Source organism: Cyprinodon variegatus, unplaced genomic scaffold (genome assembly GCF_000732505.1).
Source record: "Cyprinodon variegatus isolate N-32 unplaced genomic scaffold, C_variegatus-1.0 Scaffold450, whole genome shotgun sequence".
Lineage (NCBI taxonomy): Eukaryota > Metazoa > Chordata > Actinopteri > Cyprinodontiformes > Cyprinodontidae > Cyprinodon > Cyprinodon variegatus.
The window spans coordinates 514,284-537,555 of record NW_015150903.1 but is presented as its reverse complement, the minus strand read 5'-3'; the positions used below and the strand labels follow the sequence as shown (position 1 = coordinate 537,555).

The following is a 23,272-nucleotide window of genomic DNA, read 5'->3' as shown; positions in this document are numbered from 1 at the left end:
TTGTGGTTTGAGAGGGCGGCGCGATTGTGATTGGTTGGGAGGAAGTAGTGACTAGCATAAACCTACATGCTAGGCTACAATGAGAATGAAGGAAAACTGCGTTTCTTTTTTATCGAACTTTTATCGACTCTCTTTTTTTCTATTGCGCCACACGTCTATCGATCGACATATATCGTTATTGAATTATCGCCCAGCCCTAACAGGTCCATTTTTAACATACCTAATAAATGCAAAAAAACTAAAAAAAACAAGAGCACGCAATTTGATTAATCATTCATCAATATCAGTCCTATGCCAGACCCACACAACATCTATTACGGTTGAAAAATATGGTCAACTCGCTAAAGTTAAGTAAGTAAACTTTCACAATTCCTGTAGGTCTTAAAGTTACATCACAAGTTTATTTGTTTGTCTTCTTTATAAAACTGCTGAAACTTGAAGAAATACTCAGTAAATAGATTTTGCTCGGTAGTACAGTATTCAGATGCATCATGTGCAATACAAATTATTTAATTACGAAATTATTCTGTTACATGTTCACATTTTGTTCATTATAGTGAGCATGATGTTCAGAGAACTTTGTGACCAAATTCTATCTCAACCACTTTAATCAGCAAGCTATGACTATCGCAGAGATGTTGCTTTGTCCTCTTTCCTGCCATTTCTTGGAACTCAGTTCATTTATTTATTTTTATCTCTTTATTTTACAGCCAAAGCTTTTTAATATTGAGGGCTGGTGAGAAATGTTGCAATTAGGATGATTGTTGAGTGGACATTTTATAGTGTGATTTTCCATTTTTCTTGTTATCATTACATACTTTTGGCATTTGTAGTCAAAAGTTAAAATATCCCTCAGGAAGATTAAGTTCCTTTTAACTGTTGAAATCAGGAAAACCAAGATTGACAAAGAGCAACAGGTTCTCTCGTATATCCCTCTGCCTTTTGCTGTCTGTCAGTACGTTCTTTCTTTTTGGTCCCCCTCTTTTTCATCCTCAGACCCAGGCCAATCATCTGTAATTAGACAACTGTGCAAACTATATAGAGAAGTGTTTGCGATGTGTTTTTGTAGCTTATGTGATGAAAGGTCCTGAAACGGCTTATGCATGTGCAGGCATGGCTTGGGTTCAATTGGAGTTCATGTCCTCTGTGCTAAACCTATGCTCCTCTCTTGATCAAAATTAACAAATTATCCGTCATGGTAGCAGCATGTAGACTTACATGCAAGATTGGCAAAAACACTTTAAGGGAGTTGGAAAACTTTTAGATCTCTTAGGTTGGATTTCTAGGTTACGATGATTATTAGATTCATCATGCATCATCATTCATCTCGTGTGAAGATTTATGAATTCAACTGGGGGGTTGGAAAACACAGAAAACAGACCATTTATTTAACAAGCTGAGCTCATAACATGTAAAAAGAACTATAATGAAATAAAAATGTGTAATACAACAAAAAAAAAAAAAAACAGAAAAAGGCAGGAGCAAATAAACTGAAAAAAAAAACTACATGAAGAATGGCTAGATTCACTGAGCTTTTTCTTCTGTTCTCAAGCTGCTGCAGCTTAATTTAAAATATAAATAGCTGTCAGTGGTGTTTAAGTACTTGAGTCTTACTGTGGTCAAAATAGCTTAAGAACAATAAAGCAGGGTTGTCATAGTGCATTAATAAATTGTCCCCTTTGAGTTGATATGCTATCATTAAACCTTTGCTTAGCTTAAAACATCCTGAGGTAGAAGTTCGCATTGACTTTTAAAGCTTGAACCAACTTTATATCTGTTTGGTTAACATTTCGGTCTTTTATAGTTTAACATTTGCAACATTGGAAAACAGCTCTGAATCTTTTATAATTTATTTTAGCTACCCTGATAGTAGCTGGTTGAATTAACCATTGAAAATACCCAAAGTGACAGAAACAGTATGCTAGAAATTTGGTCTATATCGATACGCTATATCGTATCGATGTAGACGTTGCACCGATTTGTCAGATTTGTTGACTGTTCTTTTTTTTTTCGTTGTCGATATTCCTTTCAACGATGGCAAGGTCTCATGTGATTTAAAAATACCTATTGCTGAATGTCTATTATGTGTTTAACTTGGTTGCTGTTTTTGCTTCAAAGCAATTGTCTTGGTTTATAAAAACAAAGATTCTCAGCATCTGCAAAGTTTTAAGTTAAGATTGTTTACCCTAATCTTGACTGCTCTCTTAGATATACCAAAGTTTCAGCTCAGTAATATGTGTTTTAACACAAAAAACATATATTTTAATGCTAAATTCAAGGAGTTAGCTTTACCTAGTAAAGTCATTACTCTTATTTTAAGAACAGAAAGCAGAAAGTTGTCTGCTTGTAAGTGGATCCATTGAATGGGGTATTTACAGTGCTACTGCTTTGGCAGCAGATTGTTAAGGTCCTCTGCCTCGCCTCTGTCGAATCTCACATATTCAACTGGTGAGAAGACTGGAATTGCTCCCCAGCTCTGCCTGTCACTGAGCTCCTCCGTCTTTCTCTTTCACTCAGGTTATCTGTCCCTCCCCGCCCCCCTCGCTCTCTGTCTGCAGCAACTGATGCACAGCTCAGAAGTGGCTGATAGGACTGCATGTGAGCACAGGACCCCTGTGTGTGATTGTCTCCACAAGTGGGTGCATGTGGCCCATGCGCGTGCACTGCAATGTCATTGGGCTGTGTAATTGAAATGGAAATGAGCCAATCAGTGACTGCAGTGGTGTGCCACCTTTCACTGTATTCACTCCACTGTTCCAGCTATGACTGACTCACTCAGTTTGTGACTCCAAGCAAGTTTATGTGTGGGAGCTGACAGTACCTAGCCCCTGAGTTTTTTCCCAAAAACCCTGAAGAGGTGGCAGTGGTGTGAAAATGGAACCACTGGGTGATAAAAAAGGATGTCCGCCTCTCTGAAAACCATCCATGCTGCATGCAGTTGATTTCTCCATCTTTGTGTTTTGACCTAAAGCTCATTGGACCAGCTGTGGCATAACAAAAACATGTAATTATCACCATTTGACAATTAGCCTCCCATCCAAGTTCTGCCCCTAATTACCTATTTAACTGCTTGAGGGCGTCCGCTGTCAATCTCCGCTGCTACAGTTTCTCACAAGAATGCAAAAAATTGCTGCCAGAAGTCGTAAACTCCAGAGATCTGACTGCGGTTTGGGTGGAGCGTATGCATGTGTGTGGTGTTAAGGGGGAGGATTGGGTAACTATGCAAAAAAAAACTCCACATGGACTTTTTTCCTAACTTTAACAGATTTTGGTCCTGTCTCTAATTTAGAGGCTCTCTTTTTTCATGCATGGAATCTCAAAACTTTTCGAAAATATACTAAAATGAACTGCATTTGAAATAAAGAAATGTAAGAATATTATAGGCTTGTCACTTTTATGGACTAAAGATTGAGATGGCTGTTCTCCTATTATCACCAGTTAGTGTTTTGGCTGAAATCTAGTAATATGCAGGGTCCAGATTTACTGCCCCAGTCTACTTTGTTTTAAGTGGATGCAAAGTTGGATATTTACTTGTTTAAATCAGTGGCTACATTAATATACAGCTGAGTAAAAGTATTTTGCTGTGCAGCTGTTATCCAAATTTCCCCAGCTGTTTTGAAGTATATACTAGGGCAAATGTAAAAAAATATATTTCTCACGGATGTGGATTTTCCATGTATTGCTTGATTGAAATTTAACTTTGTGGGGAGTCTATTGATTTCCTATTTAAAAGTTAAAGGAAATGGTTTTTGTACATATAAATGTATGTTTCTAGAAATAACAGCTTGGACATTAGGACATCATCAGGGACTGATCCCTCCTCAGAACAAAATGTTTGAAAGGTCTGTGCTAATCGGACCTCATCCTTATCAGGCAGAAATTCATACTAATAAGCTAAATGGAATGCTAATTTATCTCATGGAACAGAGCTTAGAGAGGCATTATGAAGTTTTCCTATGACACTGCCATCTGTGGCCAAAACATACAACTGCAGCACTCTTCTGCTCATTCTTATGACTCTTTTTTTTTTTTTACTTTTTTCAGCTTACATGGAGTCGCCATTGTTGTATAAGTTGAGCAGGATGCTGGTCACTTCTGAGTACTCACAAAATCCATCTTGAATATAATGATTCAATTGTTTAATAGGTTGGACACATTTAACATGGACGTGCTTGAAGTCCCATCCACTGAACAGCACGGGAACTTCTGACCCAAAGTACATTTAGAGGCTTATCGGTGCATCGCACTGAACTACCGAGGTGTCAAGCTTCTCACCAAACAATGTTTTTTGTCGTAAAGAATTACCCAAAATGCCATATTCCAGCTTATAAATTACACAATTCATTACAGAAAGTAAATAACAAAAAAACAAACAAAAATTTTTTTTTCCAAACTGGGTTTTCACTTGCAGGAACAATCTAAACTGGATAGGAGATTTACCCAATTAATTAAGATCTACTCTATTAACCAGTTTAATGGACACAGTCCTAGGCCGCTGTTTACTGACATAGACTAGATTCCACATCTTTCTTGCAGTTTTAAGAAATGAAAGAGTTAAGAATAATACATAAAATGCCTTTGAATATGTGTTATTATTATAGGCCCTGCTGAGACATGACAGCATTTTAATTATAATCTCTATACCGGTGACCACCCATTCTCAGATTTTGCTGTTGTTAGATAAAACGTATGCTGTTGTAATTGAAACAAGCAGTAGAAAGGATACAAACCTTTCACTTCCACCAAAAATGTTTTTTTCTGAGCAGGCCCATAGTTTTTAAAGAAAGTCGAATAAAAAAAAAAAAAAAGAAAAAATAATGACAACAAAACCGCCCCTCAAATTATTTAATACCTCATTAAGTGGCAAACAGGACATAAAAAAAAGTCTTGAATTGCTAAAGATGAGATATCTGCCATATCTGAATTTGCCACATTACAGTAGGTCCACAATAACTGGTGTTTATGGGAACATTACATAAAACAAATTCAAAAGATACAAGATTTTCTCAGATGAGACTTAACTGCTCACACCCTCAGGTCATATAAATGGCATTTTATTGGAGTCTTCTGAAATGATATATGCTTGGATGAACCCTGCACAGATTTTCAGAGAGAACATGGTGTTAAAATTAGCAGTAGTGCCATGTCCTCTTTGTCTCCTGCCTTGTCTTGTAGAAATAGGTCCTCCTCTTCTCCCCACTCTATGTCAGTTTTTTACTTTTATTCCCTTTCTGTCTTTGTGCCATTAGCAGCTTTTGGCTGTATTACTGCTGCAACTTTGTCAAATTTATCTTTTCCCCCCATGTAACTTGTCAATTGATTACGCAAACCTGATAAATACTTTTGGAAGCTCTTGAGGTGTGAGCTGGTTGTGTTTGTCGCATAGGTGGCATTGTTGTTTGTGTGTGAGTGTTTGTGAGGCATGTTACAAATGCCTGTCCTGTCCCTTTTTATGAGCTCACTCACCCAAACATCCTCTGGCTCATTTGCAGTCAGGGCCACAAGCCACTATTCTGTCTGCTGAGGCACAGAGAGAAGGGCAGCTAAAACATCCCACAAACACACACACATGGATACCCGCTGTAATTCTCATGCTGTCTCTCGCTCACACTCCCAAAGAGTATGTGCAAAAACACAGAAGGTGGGGCAAGCGGGTGGGATGATGCGGCCATCAAGTCAGTGACATTTTGAAGCAGTAAGAGAGATGCATGGCTTTTCTTGGACCTCCGCAGACATGTTTTAAATGAAATGTTACAGATGAGTTCCTCCCTGCCTTGGCTGTAAACACCCTTACCCTGGTATTTACCCTACATGGGTAAACAGAAAGGGAAAAAAATGATTTTCATGCTCACTCATGCTCACATAGACACAGATGTACCATAACACACTGAGCAGGGCCTGAGGAACTTGTATGATGACAAAAATGAGAAATGGCTTGGCTCAATTTGTTGCTTGATTTTTTTCAAACAAACATTCCATCGTACAAACATTCAGATTAGGTGAGTAGTGAGTAAACCATGTTTGACCAAAATACTATCTGATCTTCAGGACAAGTGGATCTGAGTCATGTTGCATTCCCAAGCCTGCACTTCACCAGGCTCCCAGGTATCTAGAGCCTGTATCTAAAGCGCTTTAACAGAATTTAAAACTTATTTTAGAAATGAAAAAGCTCAAATTTTAGACCCATCACCCACCAAATTAAGTTAAACATTTAAAATAATCCAATCACATAGCATTAATTCAAAGTATTTGGGCATTTGAATATTGTAAAGATGACTTGTTGAAGCCCAAACTATGCATCAGAGTGGGGAAGAAATTGGGCTTAAGGAATTTTTAATCTGTAAAATGCATCCATGGATAAAATTCATCATTCTTATCAGAGGAAAGTACGCAGACTGGTTGGGCAAGATGTAAATTGTAGTCCAAATAACTATTCTTTATAACAGAGGTTTGCAGAATACCATTTCTTGATCCAAAACATGTCTAAGTTTGATACAGACTGACCACAAAAGCAGAGGACCAGCTTTACTCCAGTCCTGCCTGCAAAGAAACCTGTTCTTTGCAGACAGTAATTGACAGAAGCACAACAGAAATGGACAATTACAGATTGAGAAACATTGCCTTATTGAGATGCATGTTTCAGGGATTCAGTAGGGATAGAATAAGAGTCTATCTGCCTAGAGAACCGGCTCTGTTATAGACAGAACAGTACAGCTCCTCGACCCATTAAGGTTTCTGGCTATCGTAGGCTCTCTCAGTGTAAGATCAGAAATGAAAGTGTTCAAACAGGGGTCTATGTGGAGGGCTACTGTCAGCCCTGCTAATGGGAATATGAATTTGCCTTGGATCCACTGGGGGAACTAAGCTTTACAGTAACTTATAAAAGGAAGTACACTCCTTACAACCTGCATTATACATGCTTTACCCTGACCACTTTACACTGTCATAACAAACCTGTATAGTATAAACCATTTTACTAATTTTATTAATGACATACATTTACTTTTTCATGATAATCTAACCCATTTACATTCATCTGCTGCTTGGTAACTATATGTATAGGTGATTAACATTTTGTTTAGTGAATGCCATTGTCCAATAAATAAAACAAACCTTCTTCCATGAAATGGAATGCTAACATCAGAAAAACCACTTAAATTCAGTTAAGATCCATAGATTACTGTAGATGTGTCTTTGAAGGAAGAAATAGTCTTTGTCTGCATATTGATGTTGACGATGAAAGTGTGTGGCCTTTTAATGAAACTCCCTGTACACACGGCACCCCATTGACCCTGTGCAGCCTGTTCTAGATCATTGTTGCTGTAAAGATGCTTCACTGCACAGCCTTTCAGATGCAGCTTGGCTCCGTATTTTTCCTGTCATGACATTTACTATCTTGTAATCGTGCATCCTTCTGACCAGTTCTATCTTATACCCAGTTTTTCACGGTAATATTTCTGTAGAGAACTAAAAGTCTGTTTTTTTGCTCACATATTTTCTGTAAGTGGGATGCTCCAGTTTACTCTGATTTAGATGGGGTGCAGTTGTATGTGTGAGTAAATATTTGTTGCAAGTGTAGATTTATAGATAAACCAATCCATCTAAATCTGTTAGTGTAGATGAGAGTGCAGGTGGATTTATACATTACTTAAGTAGAAGGGGATGTAGAAGACATTTTTTCAACTTGATTATAAATTCCATCTGTGTTTAAAGTTTTAGGCAAATTTTAAGCTCCTGTAAATGTCAACCGTTTTTCTTTTACTTCTCTTCTAGGTTTCTCCGTGGTGATTATCACATCGATGTTTGCATAAATGACTACCTGGATGTCTACTGTCCTCATTATGAGGACTCTGTGCCTAAGGAACGGACAGAGAGCTATGTCCTCTACATGGTCAACTATGACGGCTACAGTACATGCGACCACACTGCCAAAGGCTACAAGCGTTGGGAGTGCAACAGGCCGCATTCCCCCAACGGGCCACTAAAGTTTTCAGAGAAGTTTCAGCTCTTCACTCCCTTTTCTCTGGGCTTTGAGTTCCGACCAGGAAGAGAATATTATTACATCTGTGAGTACCTGGCATTCATACAAGCAGAAGCTTGGAAAATACATTTGAACTATTGAATTCTTTTTATATTTTGTAACATTGCAAACATACAGACACACTAAGCTGTGCAATACTTTGAAGTCGAATGAGAACAGAATGAATACATGCTTTTAATTTTTTTCCCAACAAAGTTTTAGCCTGCATTTGTCTTCAAAGCCTGATCTAGTATCCATCATGGGGTTTTCAGAGAACATTTATAGTTCCATTCATGTGTTAGAATGGCGCAGTCAAAGTCCCAGATAAAACTCAACTGAAAATTTGCAAAAAAGTTTCTCTACATCCAGTCTCGAGCTTGATCTTCCTTGCATGGAAGAATATCAATCCCTATGTACAGAAATCAATCAGAGACTAGGCCCAAAAGGCCCAAAAGACCCAAAAGGCAGCAAATATTGTTTAAAAAGAGACCCAAGTCACATTTTGCATTTTGCTGATGTTATACAAATTAAGTAATCATTGATGGATAAATATCATAAACTATCATTTTGGCCTTACAGCCATGCTGTTATTTTCAGTTGGATAATCAGAATCTCTGATAATCCAACTTTGTGCTCTACAGCTAAAATACTGAGCTGTTCTTCTGCTAAGCTTCAAAAAGCAAGTTTTAGCTATACATTAGTGGCAATGATAGCGTGACCATGTGTCCCCATTTTAAATGACCTATACCTGGCGGAATTGTCCACACAAATCCTCCCAACTTTAGCATATGATGGATGAGACGATTGTTGTGTTCAGAAGGTGTAGAAAGTATGTTGCTCATAAGGAAACAGCTTGTTGCTCAGCTTAAAGTTAGTCAGAGTAGAAGAACGCAGCCTTTAAAAAAAGAGTACAAGCTTGTCACTATGGACAGGAAGTTGTTCTGTGACATTATGGGATGTGTGAATTGAATCATTTTGTGTGACTGAGCTTAGCCTTGCCAAGTTAAAGTCTTACTTCAAACCTTGATTTGGAATAATAATGTACACAAGTTTGTACAGGTGTTATATTGTTTATTTTGATATTGGAAATGTATCATATCGACTGAAATTTATCATGATAATAGTTTCGGTTCTATTGTCCACCCCCAATTAAACTAGACCAAACCTTTCTAAAATCCCGGGCAGCATTAACATCCATTCTGTCTTTTAAAATTAGTGGTTTATTAGTTGTCAGCTTACTCCAAAACAGGGGCACAGAAAAGGAGAAACTGGAGGTATAAAAAAGAAAACACATTTATCTCGTATGCTTTTTTTCATTAGCAAACATACGACACAACATAATGCAACTTGGCCGGACAGACAAAGTTGTACTCCACCCCCTTACCCAGTATTTTTTTTATTAATCTCAAAGAGTAAGAATTTTACTATTGTACAACCAGGCTTTCTGTGTGCTCCATGCACATCTTTGAAACTGGATTGGCACGGATTCTAGCAGATGCTTCAGTCAAGCTTTTCACACTAATCTTGTTGCTTACAGAAAACTCCTTTTTTCCAAAAATGGATGTACCGTAGAATTCATGGGGGAGTCTAAACTGATGAAGTTTAAAAGTTACAGCTCACTCTCCCCCAGCTGTACAACACCACATCTCTCAAAAAGCAAGGTCCGTCCATCTGTGTTATACATTTATGTCCTGCCTCCTGTTCAGCTTGTGCTATATGTTACGTTGTCTGCTTCTTTGACAGTGGAACTGAGCCAAACTGAGTTCAACTAAAGTTGAGGCCCCAGGGAAATTAGGTTTTATCAAAGCTTAGTAATAGAGTAGAATTGAGCGGAGCCATTTTTTCCCACCGCTGACTACTCTCACATGGGTGTCAGATGAGGCTCTGTCAGGTGATGTGTTGACTGCTGTTCCTTTAAAACACATTTGTCACAAAGATCTATGCTTATGGCAGAAATGTTTTAATGATTGATCCAGTGGAATGGACAGAGCTACCAAAGAAAACCCTTTTTGTTCACCGCAGATGCAACTATATAGTGTTGCAAAGTTTAGTTTTCGGTTTTATTCAATGGCTCCTACAGTGATTTACATCTCCTTTAAACATTGTAGATCTAAAGGTTTTTGTCCACTCAGATTAAACAAATTATTGAAGATTAAGTACGTAAGTTTTTAGGAGATATCACAGAGAGGGCAAAATACAAATGCAGAAATATTTTACGGTATTAAAAATCTCATTAAAAAAAAAAGTATCGTATTCTTTCTTCCTCAATGCAGGGTGTTGCGAATGCCTCGAATACATTGATATATAGGGCTGCAGCATCCTCAGGGTATGAATACTTTTCCAGAAGCTGTAGCTCAATTTGCTTATCTGTTTTCCCCCCACCCACCTGTTGAAAACCAATCAAAACTCCTCTCCCTGTCTGACCTGCTTTATAAATGGGCACCTCTTTTATAAGGCAGTTAACCTGACAGCCAGCCAAGAGTCTGTGCAGTATTTATTTCATGTTTTGCTCTTTGACCATACAATGTTGTATTTCATAGTTGTGGATGAAGTGTGCTCAATACATCAAATCCCTCTGCCCTCGTAGTGTTGTCTCCTATGTATGCTTACAAACCAGTCTGTATCTTTATCCGCAGTATTTTTAACAACCTGGTGTTTGCACCATTTGTCTGTTGAATAGTAACCAGACTGTATTTTGCTTTTACGGCCAATTTGCAGACCTTAATGCGATGGGGTAGAAATGAAAGTCTTGTAACATGGGAGAAGGGATGGGGGTTAGGGTAGTTTTAAAAATGTATCCTCTGGCTTAAAAGTCTATGAAATTTTTTTTTTTCCATTTCTGTTGAGCGATACTTGTCCTAAGGGCTGGATTAAATTACACTGCGACCAACAGGGTTTCCGAGGACCGCATCCATTTTGCCATAGTTCACCATATTGGTTTAGTGGCCTGTGGCTTCATTGGCTATTGAACGATTTTAGTGTATAGCCTAGCTGGCTGCAGTTGTGGATATTAAAGTCATCCACCATGAAGTTATCTGACATGCGATATTCCACCTGCCTTTTTGTTCAGCTTGGTTCTCCATGAGAAACAAAGGAGATAATACTGATGGATTGAATAATCACTTTAGAGGACAAAATATTAAGCTGAAGGAGGAATATTGGGAGAAAATTACATTACTAGAACTGCCAATTTATCTACAGATTTTACCTTCATCATCCACCACCATCACTGTCAGGCCTACTCTTGTAGTTTGAATTTTTTTTTTATCGGTTTACATACAGCTGAAAAAAGATAGTTACATATAATGCCTGTCTGAAAATCAAGAGAAGGTAAATGTTTCGTAGGTCAGATAGTATAACTAGCATTATTTATATTTGCTAAATCCAATAATATGAAGATATTAAGAGAAAGATGGATTGTTTTCAATTGCAGAAGTTTACATGCATTATTAATATCAGTGAGGATTGCCGTTTTAAACATATGACATATCCTTGACTACCATTTCACAAGCTTTTCTTAGTAATCTGCCTGTATTTTAGATGAGTCAGCTGACTAAACTGGCACTGGAACTGTAACAAATTTGTAAGACTCTTTGCTTACATGCAACTTTTAAGCTCTGCCCAATAACATTCATTGGGACTGAGATCAGGGCTTTGTTATGGCCACTGATTTTAAAGACAATGATTTTGTTGTCTTTAGGTAATTTTGTAACAGTTTTTCCAGTCCTTAGGGTTTTTGTTCATATAAAATGGCCATTTGTGCCTCTAGTTAGTCCACAAGTTGAAGGTATACTAATCTTATTTTATGTGAACCTTTGAACCTTAAGAAATGAATAAACATCCTCCCTAAAATTATTTCTATTGATGTCGTCATAGCAAATAAAGAAAAACATTTAGTAAATAATACACAGGAAAGATTGTATTTTGACTGTACATGCTGTTTTCTTTTCACAATTCAGCAATTAATAAATTGGATTCTAATTTAATTAAAATTTAATTAAAATGATTACTTCTGATTGAAAAATAATTATTGTTAAATATTAATCTGTAATCCTTTTAGGGATTACATATTTGCATAGTATTACCATAAAAGGCTGGCGAAGAACACAAAGAACCAAAATAAAAACAATCTAAGTCTTGATAATATTTTATCACTAATCCTTTAAAAGACCACAACTAAATGCCAGAGTCTTTGAAAACTTTCACACATCTTTGTTTTCTGTTTGAAGCAGATATGTTTGTTATAAATAATAAGAACTCTATGATCAGAATATTCTACCTCATAAGGAAGGGGTGCTTTTGGTTTATTATAGACAGGTCTTTTATTACAGTTCCTTTTTAAAGACACTAAGAAATCGTGTTCAATATTCCTGATACGTAATTATTTTTCAGGTTTTTGCACTTTACTCAAAGTATATCTCTCTTAAGAGAATTTTTTATTCATCCTACTGTCTGTTATTTGTTGATAAAGCATTTTGAATTGCGTTGCTCTGCAGTGTTGCACTAAAGAGCATTTTCCTGCCGGGTAAGTTATTTGTATCATATTTAAGACCGACATTTTTGCAAACATCCTTAAAATTATCGGACAAGATGATTGTCCCTACTTTTATTTTATGTCTCATTTGCAGATGAAACCATCACCAACATTTTTGTATTTTTTTATGCTTTTAGCACCATATATACATTGTAAAAGAATATATTTTTTCCCACTTATTTCTTTGCATGAATTTTAAATGTATTTTTAAACAAATAATTATTTTAGATTTATATTTTTTTTGTTCTTTTCAAAATAAAAATAATGCTACTCTTAGGATGAATGAGCACAGTACTTTGACTGAAAAGCAATCTGTTACTACCTTGCCATCTTTATTTCTTCTACCTGAAGTTTTTTTTATATATATATAATTTGGTTGCACAATATATTGCCCATTAATCAAGTCAAATCTGCTTTGTTTTTTTTTGTCTAAATTTTATATAGGCAACTTTTTACACGTTAACAGGAGTATGAATATATTACAAGCCAAGTACAGGCCATTTACTATTTACAAGCTGCTTCTTTAAATAATACATTTTCCTGAGTCCTGTTTTTTTTTTTATTGTATAAGATGGGTAATTTTTAAATCATAAATATGTAGATTTCACATTGTTTCATCATTCTATAACACATGCCCATCTGTTTTCTTTGGTGGACAAAGCTTCTGTATAGAAAACCCTCTCCTAATTTGACCTAGAGAAGGGAGCGTAGTAGATTTTCATCAAAAAGAAACACTGCTGGGAAGAAATGCTGATGTTCTTTGTGTTGCTGTCAGCCTCTTGCTAGGCCAGTTTTCATCTTGCATTTTTTTGTTTATTCCTACTAAAGGTAGAAAATGCATTCATAGTTAGAATTCTTATCATTTATTGTAAGCAGTTTGTAAGTACATAAAAAGCAGCAGAGTGTTTATTTAAAACCAGTGCTGATGTTCACCATCAGAGCATTAATCCCGTCTTTGTATATATTAAATTTTCTAGCAATTTACATTTTTTTTTTTTGGAGTGGGGAGGGCAAGGGAGAAAAGGACAGGCTTCTGCTATTATCTCCTACAACAGAAATTGCTTAATTAAGGAGTGCAGGACACAGGGAGTTCAGTCATAATTCTTCTTTTTTTTGTTCTTTTCAGCTTCTCATCTCTATCTGAAGTGGCTAATTGTGCACAATGAGTTTCACTGAATAGATTTTTGGTAGTCTGATATTTGGTAGGCAACACTTTTCCCATTAAGTCAATGCAAAAGGGAGAAACGAAACTGAAGAACACAAAAACGTAAAATTTTCTAGAATTATGGAGATGCAGTACAAAGAAAAAAGTAATCGAGGGTTGGTTTAATATGCAAGAAATTTAGCAAAGCACTGTATTAGCAGTGAGTGAGTAACTAACAGCTCTGAAGTGCTTGTGTCAGAGACAGATGTGATATGTGAGGACAGTTTGAGAACTTGGGTCAGAGTTCACAGTGCATTCTCGGTTTAAGTGAAATCCACCTTCTAGAATGCTGACAGTAGCACATTTTTCTAATACGGCCAGAATCCACAAGATTGTATTTGAGCGATTTTAATCTGAAAAGGGCAGAAATCCAATATCAGTGGCAGCTCACTGAGAGAGATGAGTGAGAGGAGTTATGGTCTTTTTAGGCATATAAGATTTGTGGAAAGCAGGAAACGACTTGCTGTGATCCTCCATTGGCAGATTGCCAGCGAAAAGTGTGTTTTCTTACTGACTGATTTGACTGCCCACGTGGACAGTAGGTGTTTCTGGAGCAATCAATAACACCCCTGTGTACTTATGAAGTCCCCAGGATATTCTGAAGTTTATACCAAAAGATCTTCTTCTAAACGCTCCTCAAAACCCTGAGGGTGGAGATGAATCTGCTCATCTTAGTTTATGAAAAATAAAAATTAAATGTTTAATGAGTTTTAAAGAACCCTGGAGATAACTGTTTGGCAAACATCCATGTTGAGGAGGCATACAGCAAGATTCTGATGGTATGATAACCTTGTATGAAAAATGTACAGTTTCACTGCATCATGATATTCATGATGTTCCAGTTATTCCTTCTTCTGTTGCAGTATTACAATTAATTGACTCTAAAGGCTGGTTTATGCTCAGTAACAGGTCATCTGCGTATGTGTCACAGTTAACACAGATACGCCGCCGCCCCTTCCATAGACACTCTGGTGCACCTCCCCAAAATTGTAGGTGACCACAGACAGTGCCGCAGACAGGAGGCCTCTGATTGGTCAAATCTACATCCGCTCTACTCTATGCATATTTCCTGTTTGGTACCTTACCGGCTTGTTTTGTTTGTATGACCGCCATTGTGGAAAACGACTCATAAAGTCAGACCAGTTAGAAGAGGTGCGCAAGAGCGCTGGGACTCTTTTTCCAACTGGATCCCCGCTCTTTTTTGCTCCCTCCATTGTCGCACAAACTTTCCCCTTGTGTTTTTCCATTTCCTCACCGCCTCTGCCGTATCTAGACCCACAGCTAGTTCCTGATTGTCCCTCTTGCGTTGTGGCTTGGAATAACATAGGGCAGACCACACTTCAAAATTGGGCATAAATCAAAACTATCTGTCACACTTGCAATATGTTCACTGCGACACACTATAACCAGCCCTTTACTTGTGGTAAAGTTACCTTCAACATTCATTGATAAGATTTTATAAAGTCTTGTCTATAGTACTCAGATTAGAATGAAAAAACAGAACTGCTTATTTAGTAGTAATTTTCACATAAACATGCTTATTATTCATCATCATGTTGTTGGTAGCACTTGTTTGCTGGTTAACAAGATTATGGAAAAGGTAATGGATGGATTGCTTTTAAATTGCTCCTCTGGTGTGTCTTAGCTCAACTCAGAACCCATTAAATATTGATCCAGATCACAATCCAGATTTTAAGATTTTTTTTTTTCAAGGATTCCATAACATGTTGAGATAGAGAAATGAACTGCAGCACTTCTGATATGTTTTGTTTAGAATATTGTACTGTTTTCCTTTTGGGAAATATACTTCAGCAAACCAAATGAGATTAACTGGATAATAAGTCTTGATAATGTTGAATAGCTAGGGTGTTTTCTGCTCCTTCAGTAAGTTCAATGAACTAATATGGATCTAACAGTCAGAAATGCTGAAAGCCTTAAACATGTCTTGCATTGTATGAATACCCTATAGCTTGAAATAAGTTTTTTCATAGAATGAGACCCTCTAGATTTAAAATACTTATAGTATCTATTAAAGTGGATCATGAGTTTGTGGCTCTGTTTTACATTTACGTTCCAATACCAAAACTATATTGTTCTAACCCTGTTTAACTGTGGTGAAAATATGTGTTCAGCTACAAATATATTTGTTTTATTTGACTGTAATGTACAGATTCATTTAAAGGAAGTATATCTATGTTTGTCGCAGATATGTGGTAAATTACTTAAAAACACTAGCCGCAAACTAGTCAAGCCAAGTGAGTAAGTTAGTGATTGGGCATATAGATGTATCAGTAATAAAGTAAAGGGACCTGCTCGGCCGCTGACTGGACCGGACCTCAGCAGAGAGCCATGAGCTACCCGTCCTCAGCTGGAGGAGGGGGGGCTGGGGTGGCTAAGGCAGGTGGGGGGAGGCACAGGGCCGCCGGTGTCCAGGCGACCCTCAACGGGTCGGGTGCTGTCGCCACATCCCCCGTTGGCTCCCTGCCCCCATCTGCCAGGGTTCCCGGACCAGCCCCGGAGCTGACGGCTCGGTTTGAATGCCTGCAGTGATGTAGTCGACCAAAGTCCCGGACGATTTTCAATTCCCCCCCAAACAATTTTTTTGCTATGAAAAGTAGGATATGTGCTGGAAAAAGAGGACATCTGGTCCCCCTACTCAATAATTTCGATGTTGCAGTGAGTGAGTGCTTGTTGCTATGATGCGTCTTTGCTCAGCAGCCTCGCTCATTGTAAACCAACCAATCAGCACACAGCTCATCTAAATTTTAATGAGCATACCATAGAAGGAAGAAACCTGTCATTTCATTCTAGGGCTTTTACCCAATATGCCAATTTTTAGCCCAACTGTTACACATCCTATTCAGAGACCTTACTGTAAGGACCAACACCAAATACCCTATATAATCCTTCTATGACCCCTTTAACATTGTTAAAAAAAATGGAAATTCCTCTCATTGGCATTTTTAATGTTAAGGTACAGCACCTTATTACCTGTTACCTTATTCTTAGGTCACTAGGATTTTTCTGGCATCATAAAATTATTTTAAATCCAAGGAAATGTATATTGCAAAATTGTTGTTTTAAAAACTAGTATTTTGTTAATATTGATATCTTGAGACTCAAAACAGTGTCCTTCCTTACATAACTTTACAAGGTAACCATCATCTTTATAGTTTTTCATAAGCTATTTTTCAGCATGTAACATACAAGAAAACTTAAATGTTTTCATCTAAACAGAGACTAGAGTTGTTTCTGATCATGAATTCTAAAATGTTCTTGGCCCCTTTGAGCAGCACTCAGGGGAAGAAAGAGGTAGCGGCTGGAGCAGAGAGCAGCAGAAGGAAAATGGCATTAATGGACAAATGAAATAGAGGCAAGGGGGGATGGTGTATGCAGCCCTGTGTTTTGCCGGAGCTCTGGGAGGCTTGCTAATAATGATAAAGAGTCTGAGCTGCTCCATTTGCGGTCCGAGGAGGGAACCTGCATATGGACACCATCATAACTCGCGCCTTTCATCCGTTCGGATGAAAAATCTACCCTGTCATCAGCACTCAGAGACGATCTGACTGCACGGACACACTAGATGGGTACACATGAACTTCTTTTTATTGTACGTACATAAGTACACACATAATAAGTACACATACTGTATGTGTGCTGCCTAAAAAAACATAAAACATGTTTTGTTCCAAATAGATGGATAGACTCTACATCACCACTATCTCCTTTGGTTATTACACCATTGGTTGTCCTGTTCATTCATACCATCTCTTTTTGAAATTTTAGATAGTTTCTTTTCTTTTTTTTAAAAATAAAAGACAAAAAATAGTACTGAACATAAAAAAAAATTGACATCAAGCTGAAGCACAGATTTACACTATAACAAAACAAGAGAATTCAAGACAATGAAACTGGATTAATGCCTTATCAGCTGAGGAAAATAACATTGTAGAAACATTCAATATACTTGGAAAATAGAGCATTGCAGTAAATCAATGGATGAATTGAATCAACAAAAGAGTAATTTAAATATCCCAAGCCTTCAATTGTGCATAATAACAACAGTTTTTTTAGACAGGGGAAACACCACAGGCATCAAACAAAAGTACTAAAAGTCTAAACTGTTTTTTTATGCAATTTGAATGGAAAGCAGCATGTTACTGTTAATGTTGAATCAACACCGACACAGTGACGATCAAGGCCTTTTGAAAGCTTTCAAATATTATTAATTTAGAAAGTTTTCCACAATACCAAACACTTTTATAAAACAGCATTGATTTGCCATCAGAGGTCTTTGAGTTTCTGACAATTATTCTTTGCTGTTTTCCTGAATGATTGTGCTGAGATCATGACTTTCAGACATATTTTCGATGATTCAAAATATTCTTTTTTTCTTTTTTATAGATGTTGTTTTTAAAACGTGAAAAACATTAAAAAGGTCATAGAACGCAAAACCCAATTTACATTGTCATAGATGAATAACGTCATAATGTTGTAATTGTCATAATGAATAACATTTTTTTGAACATCTCTGCTAAGAGGAGACTGTGTGAATCAGGCCTTCATGGTAAAATAGCTGCTAGGAAACCACCGTTAAGGACAGGCAACTAGCAGAAAAGACTTGCTTGGGCTAAAGAACACCAGGAATGGACATTAAACCAATGGAAATCTGTGCTTTGGTCTAATGAGTCCAAATATGAGATCTTTGGTTCCAGCCATTGTGTCTTTGTGCGATGCAGAAAAGGTGAACGGATGGACTCTACATGCCTGGTTCTCACCGTGAAGCATGGAGGAGGAGGCGTGATGGTGTGGGGGTGCTTTGCTGGTGAAAATGTTAGGGATTTATGCAAAACTGAAGTCATACTGAACCAGCATGGCTACCACAGCATCTTGCAGCTCCATGCTATTCCATGCGGTTTGCATTTAGTTTGACCATTATTTTCAAAGTCAAATATACCGAGGGCCAAAAAAACTAATTTGCTACAAGCCGAGGGCTGGACTGGCAAACAATATGTTTATTAAATCATATTGAAATGAACATAGGCTATTGAACCAAGACCTAACACATTTTTTAAAAACAAAATAATAATATCAATATTATTAATAAACTTTTATTATGTTAATAAACTGATTAAGATAAATAAATGAATGAAAGTGCATGCATTATAAACCGAAAATGCATTACTGTGCTGCTCTGTGATCCTACCGATCACTGCTTTCAAACAGTAAAACAAGAAAAAAACTGATCAAATCAATTTTTCCCTGAGTCCATTCAATAAAAAAATATGAATAAATTAAAATAAATACAAAAATCTATGGCACACAGACAAAACAATACTTCCTTCAAAGAAAAATCACATCTTGTAAAAAGAAATTTTTTTGATAAATCACGGCAGCGGACTCCAAACTCAGCCAGGGGTTCTTTAAAAAAGGAATTTATTAAACAAAAAGCAGAGCAAAACCAAAGATGGACCAAATAATCGAAAAGACTACAGACTATAGGTGTCAGCAGAGGCTGACTGAAGCCCAAATTAAAGGAGCCTGGATGGAAGGAGAGGGGAGCTGATCCTGCAGGATCAGAGACGGACACACTGCCGAGTAAGAAGTAGTAGTAGCGCGTAGTCTGCACCTGTAAGTAGCGCACTGTCTCGATCAGAGTATCGTGCGAATCCCACCTGCCCCTCGCTCAGAAGCGTGTCCGTCTCTATCACCTGCAGGATTAGCTCCCCCCCTCCCTCCATCCAGGCTCCTTTTATTTTGGCTTCAATCAGCCTTTGCTGACACCTGCTCGCAGCAGTTGCAGAGCGCCAATGCACCAATGTAGTGTTGATGCGTGCAACACAACCGCACCAACACTACATTCCCCACAATGCAACGGTAACCCGCCAAGTCACAGCAGGGCGTACAAGCGGCTGTGGCCTGTGGGCCGGTTGTAATGGTAATTAAATATCATCCAGGGGGCCATGGATAAACAATTTGCGGGCCTTGACTTTGACATATGTGATGTATACCATTACATTGTGTTGAGGAATATTCAATACATACCAAGGACCATTTTGTATGTATGACTTTTCACACATCTTATGTAAATGAAAGAAAAGGCTGATGCAATTGATAGAAAAAAAGGAAATGCTGTCCTTATTAAAACCTGCAGGGTCTCTTTCAAGATTTTTAATGCTTGGTTTTTTTAGTTCCAAAAGAAGGAGCGTACATATCCTGCTAATAATATTTTGTAAGATTTTCTTCTAGATATAAAATGCACAGTAGAAAGAAAAAAACAAACAAAAACAACTTAAGGTAGAAATGTTGGTCTCAGCTTTGCCACTATTTTTGGTTTCTGTGATTGACAAGTTAATAATGAATGGAGATGGATTTTGTTTTGGCTAATTATTTCTTCTTATTTACCCTCTTCACTTTGGGATAAAAGTGTGTTAAAAATGTGCACCCCATGGTTTAAAGAATGCAGGGAGAATGTATGCTTGCTTTTCTTGTTTATGAAAGGGGGAAAAAAAATGTCTGCACTGCTTTAAGATGCAAACATCAGCTCTGTTGTGCTTTTCATAGGCTGAACCCTAGCTAATGTCTTTATTCAAGTTGATTTATGGTCTTCTGCTACCAGTTATATTAGTTTGGTTATATGATATATTGTAAGGCATCTGAACAGTGTGTTTTATATTGAAAATTGACTAGATTGTCAATGATTATCCTGTCTTGGTGAATATATGGCTTGCACACTCTCTGTGCTTTGTCTTCGAAATGATGCATAAAAAGCCTGAAAGCTACTCTAAGTGACAATTTTCTGAACGTCGTAAACCCCATCTTTGAATTTTAATTCTAAACACGGAACCCTTATTTTGTATCTGGTATGGGATTTTTTCGTTACAAGCAAATGTGTTTTTCTGCATGAAATTTCAATTGCTATAAACCTTGGCTTGGGCTATGATTGAAACAATCCTCTACCTAAGCTGTACTGAGCCCACCTGTTTGTTCTCCCGTAATTGGATTCTGCTTCATTCCATTTGCCTTAATGCTGATGCATAATGCAGTGGACCGAAAGAAGCAGCCACTACTAATCAGTGGACAAGGCGAAGAGGAGTAGCCAGACCATCCCCTTTAGTTATCTATCCTTCATTTTGGGACATATTATATCATTTGTCTTTTAAAACAACCACTTATCCATGCCGTGGCCAGAAATATAAAGAATGTAGATTCTGAAAACAGAGCAACAAGTGCTGAATATGATGATGGAAAAAAAAAAATCTGTCAGCAGGCAACCTTTTAATTTAAAATAACTAGGTATCATTGCAAAAGTTCTCTTCCTGGATGTAGAGTAAAATAAAGAAAATATCATTACAGCAAATGCAAATCATTTTGTTTTTTCCTTTTTTTCTGTTTGTTTTTTGTTTAGTTTTTTATTCTTTGTTTTGATGCACCTATATCATATTAAATATAACTAACTTGCAGACTGCTTTCTCTAGTAATAACTTTCATATCAAACATGTTGTTAGTGTAACAAAATCAGTTATACACGGAGTTTTCAGTTATCAAAAACTACTAAATTTATTACGTTGAAAACAAGGAGTTCACCAGTCAGGGCTGATTAATTATCATATTAAATTCAACCTGGAGAGCCTCACACAGAGAAAAGCTGCAATTAGAAAAATGTTTATTTATACAGGTAACACAATCATATTCTTCATAAAGTTTCTGTCTAAGGAAAACCAGCTGATTGCAAGGACTCATTGTCTCTTCAATGCCTTGCACTGAGCATGCATGTAGTGACAGTGGAGAAGAAAACTCCCTTTAAGCAGGAAGAAACCTTCAGCAGGACCAGGCTCAGTGTGAGCGGTGAGCTGAGACTGACTGGGGTTCAAAGAGACAGAAGCAGATAAAGACATAAATGAAGTAAGTTATTTAGAGGTTTGGCCAAAGCAGAAGACTTCAATGCTGTGAATCAACATACGCTTGGATGAGTAACCTTAAAGGATTAGAGTCGTCTTTCCCTGGGCCTGGACAGTGGTGGTGGAATAAGCCAGAGGGTGAGTGGGACTAAGAATAGTCTGGGAGTGAGGTAGGAGATGGGGTGGAGGTGGGTGAAAGTTGCTTGCGTGCGTGAGAGAGAAGCTAGGCCAGGAGCTAAATAAAGGGGATCTTGAAAGATGATTAGCTGATGAAGATGCAGCTCCAAGTTGCTTGGCTGGAGCTGAACGAGGGACATCGCAAGTGGTTCAGGTGAAGCTGATAAAAGTTTTCCATATTGAATTTTTGCTTAAGCTTCATTTACCATCGTCAGCCAATATCTCATGCTTCTTACAATAAAAAGTGCTTGAGAATATAGCGACTTATTGTTATGTTCTGTTTTTTCTGTTGCAATTTATAATTTCTTTCTATAGTTTTCTTTACTTTTGGACTCAGAGTATAACATTTTAAAAAATCACAATGCTTTAGCAAGCTGCTCACCATGGGAGGGACTTCCACATGCTCTCTGCCTATTGTCATCAAACCCATACTTCTCTCATGATCAGCAGCCTTTGCTAAGTGGCTGGTGTCGATGGCTGTGACTCAACTCAACCCACAACGATGATGAAGATACAACATGTGGAAATTGTGTGTGTCTGTGGGTGTGCATTTTTTACATCATGAGGACCATTTTTCTATAAATCATAGCACATTGTGGGGACCAAGAGCTCGAGTGGGGACCAATATCTGGTCCCTATGGGTACAAATGCCATTAATTGTAGGATTTAGGTGTGAAATGAGCATGAATAGAGGAAAGGAACAAAGTGGAGCACTACAAACAGAGACAAAAATTGTGTAGGTGCTGCTGTGACTCACTGAAAGAGTGATGGTCGCCAAGGTTCATTATTGTGTCATCAGGTGCTCCCATGTGAAATAATAAGGACGAATTTCCCTCTGTCCTTTCTTCCGTCCCTCACCTCCTCTCACGGATCTGTTGATGACAAACTGAGGCCCGATAAACAGCATCTGATTTCAGGACATCTCACTTGTGAGTGACATGTCATGAAGGGAAGGGTAACAGCTGATGAAGTGACAAAATTAAAATGATGACAGCAAGGTCATGAACTTCATGGGGTGTAGAGTGAGCTGGAAGAGCTGCCCTGGCGACACATTGAAATGCAGGGGATTTAGAATAAAGCTGTTATTTTTATGAAATAAAGGTAGTTTGATGTATAATCATGCATTGCTAAAACCCAAGAAACACCCTCATCTCTGACCTTTTCTATAATCAATCATTTTCTCATTGCATACATTTAATTGTTACTCTGGGCAACCTTTTCCGAAAGCCTCAACACAAACGGAAGGTTAAATAATCGAATCTAATTAAAATATCATGAAGCTATTGGAAAGATGGTATGAAAAATATTTGTGTAAATTTTAGCTCTCAGACCTTTTCTTTCCAGTGAATTCTATCTATCTATCTATCTATCTATCTATCTATCTATCTATCTATCTATCTATCTATCTATCTATCTATCTATCTATCTATCTATCT

General features: G+C 37.5%; 1 protein-coding gene across 3 annotated transcripts in view; it reads left to right on the top strand.

Moving 5' to 3' along the window:
• efna5 (ephrin-A5) overlaps nucleotides 1–23,272 on the top strand; it is a 127,299-nt gene that overhangs the window by 91,003 nt on the left and 13,024 nt on the right. For all 3 annotated transcript variants that reach the window (XM_015389152.1, XM_015389151.1, XM_015389153.1), the window contains exon 2: nucleotides 7,774–8,066. In XM_015389152.1, the coding sequence (XP_015244638.1) occupies nucleotides 7,774–8,066 (293 nt within the window). The remainder of the gene's footprint in view (nucleotides 1–7,773; nucleotides 8,067–23,272) is intronic.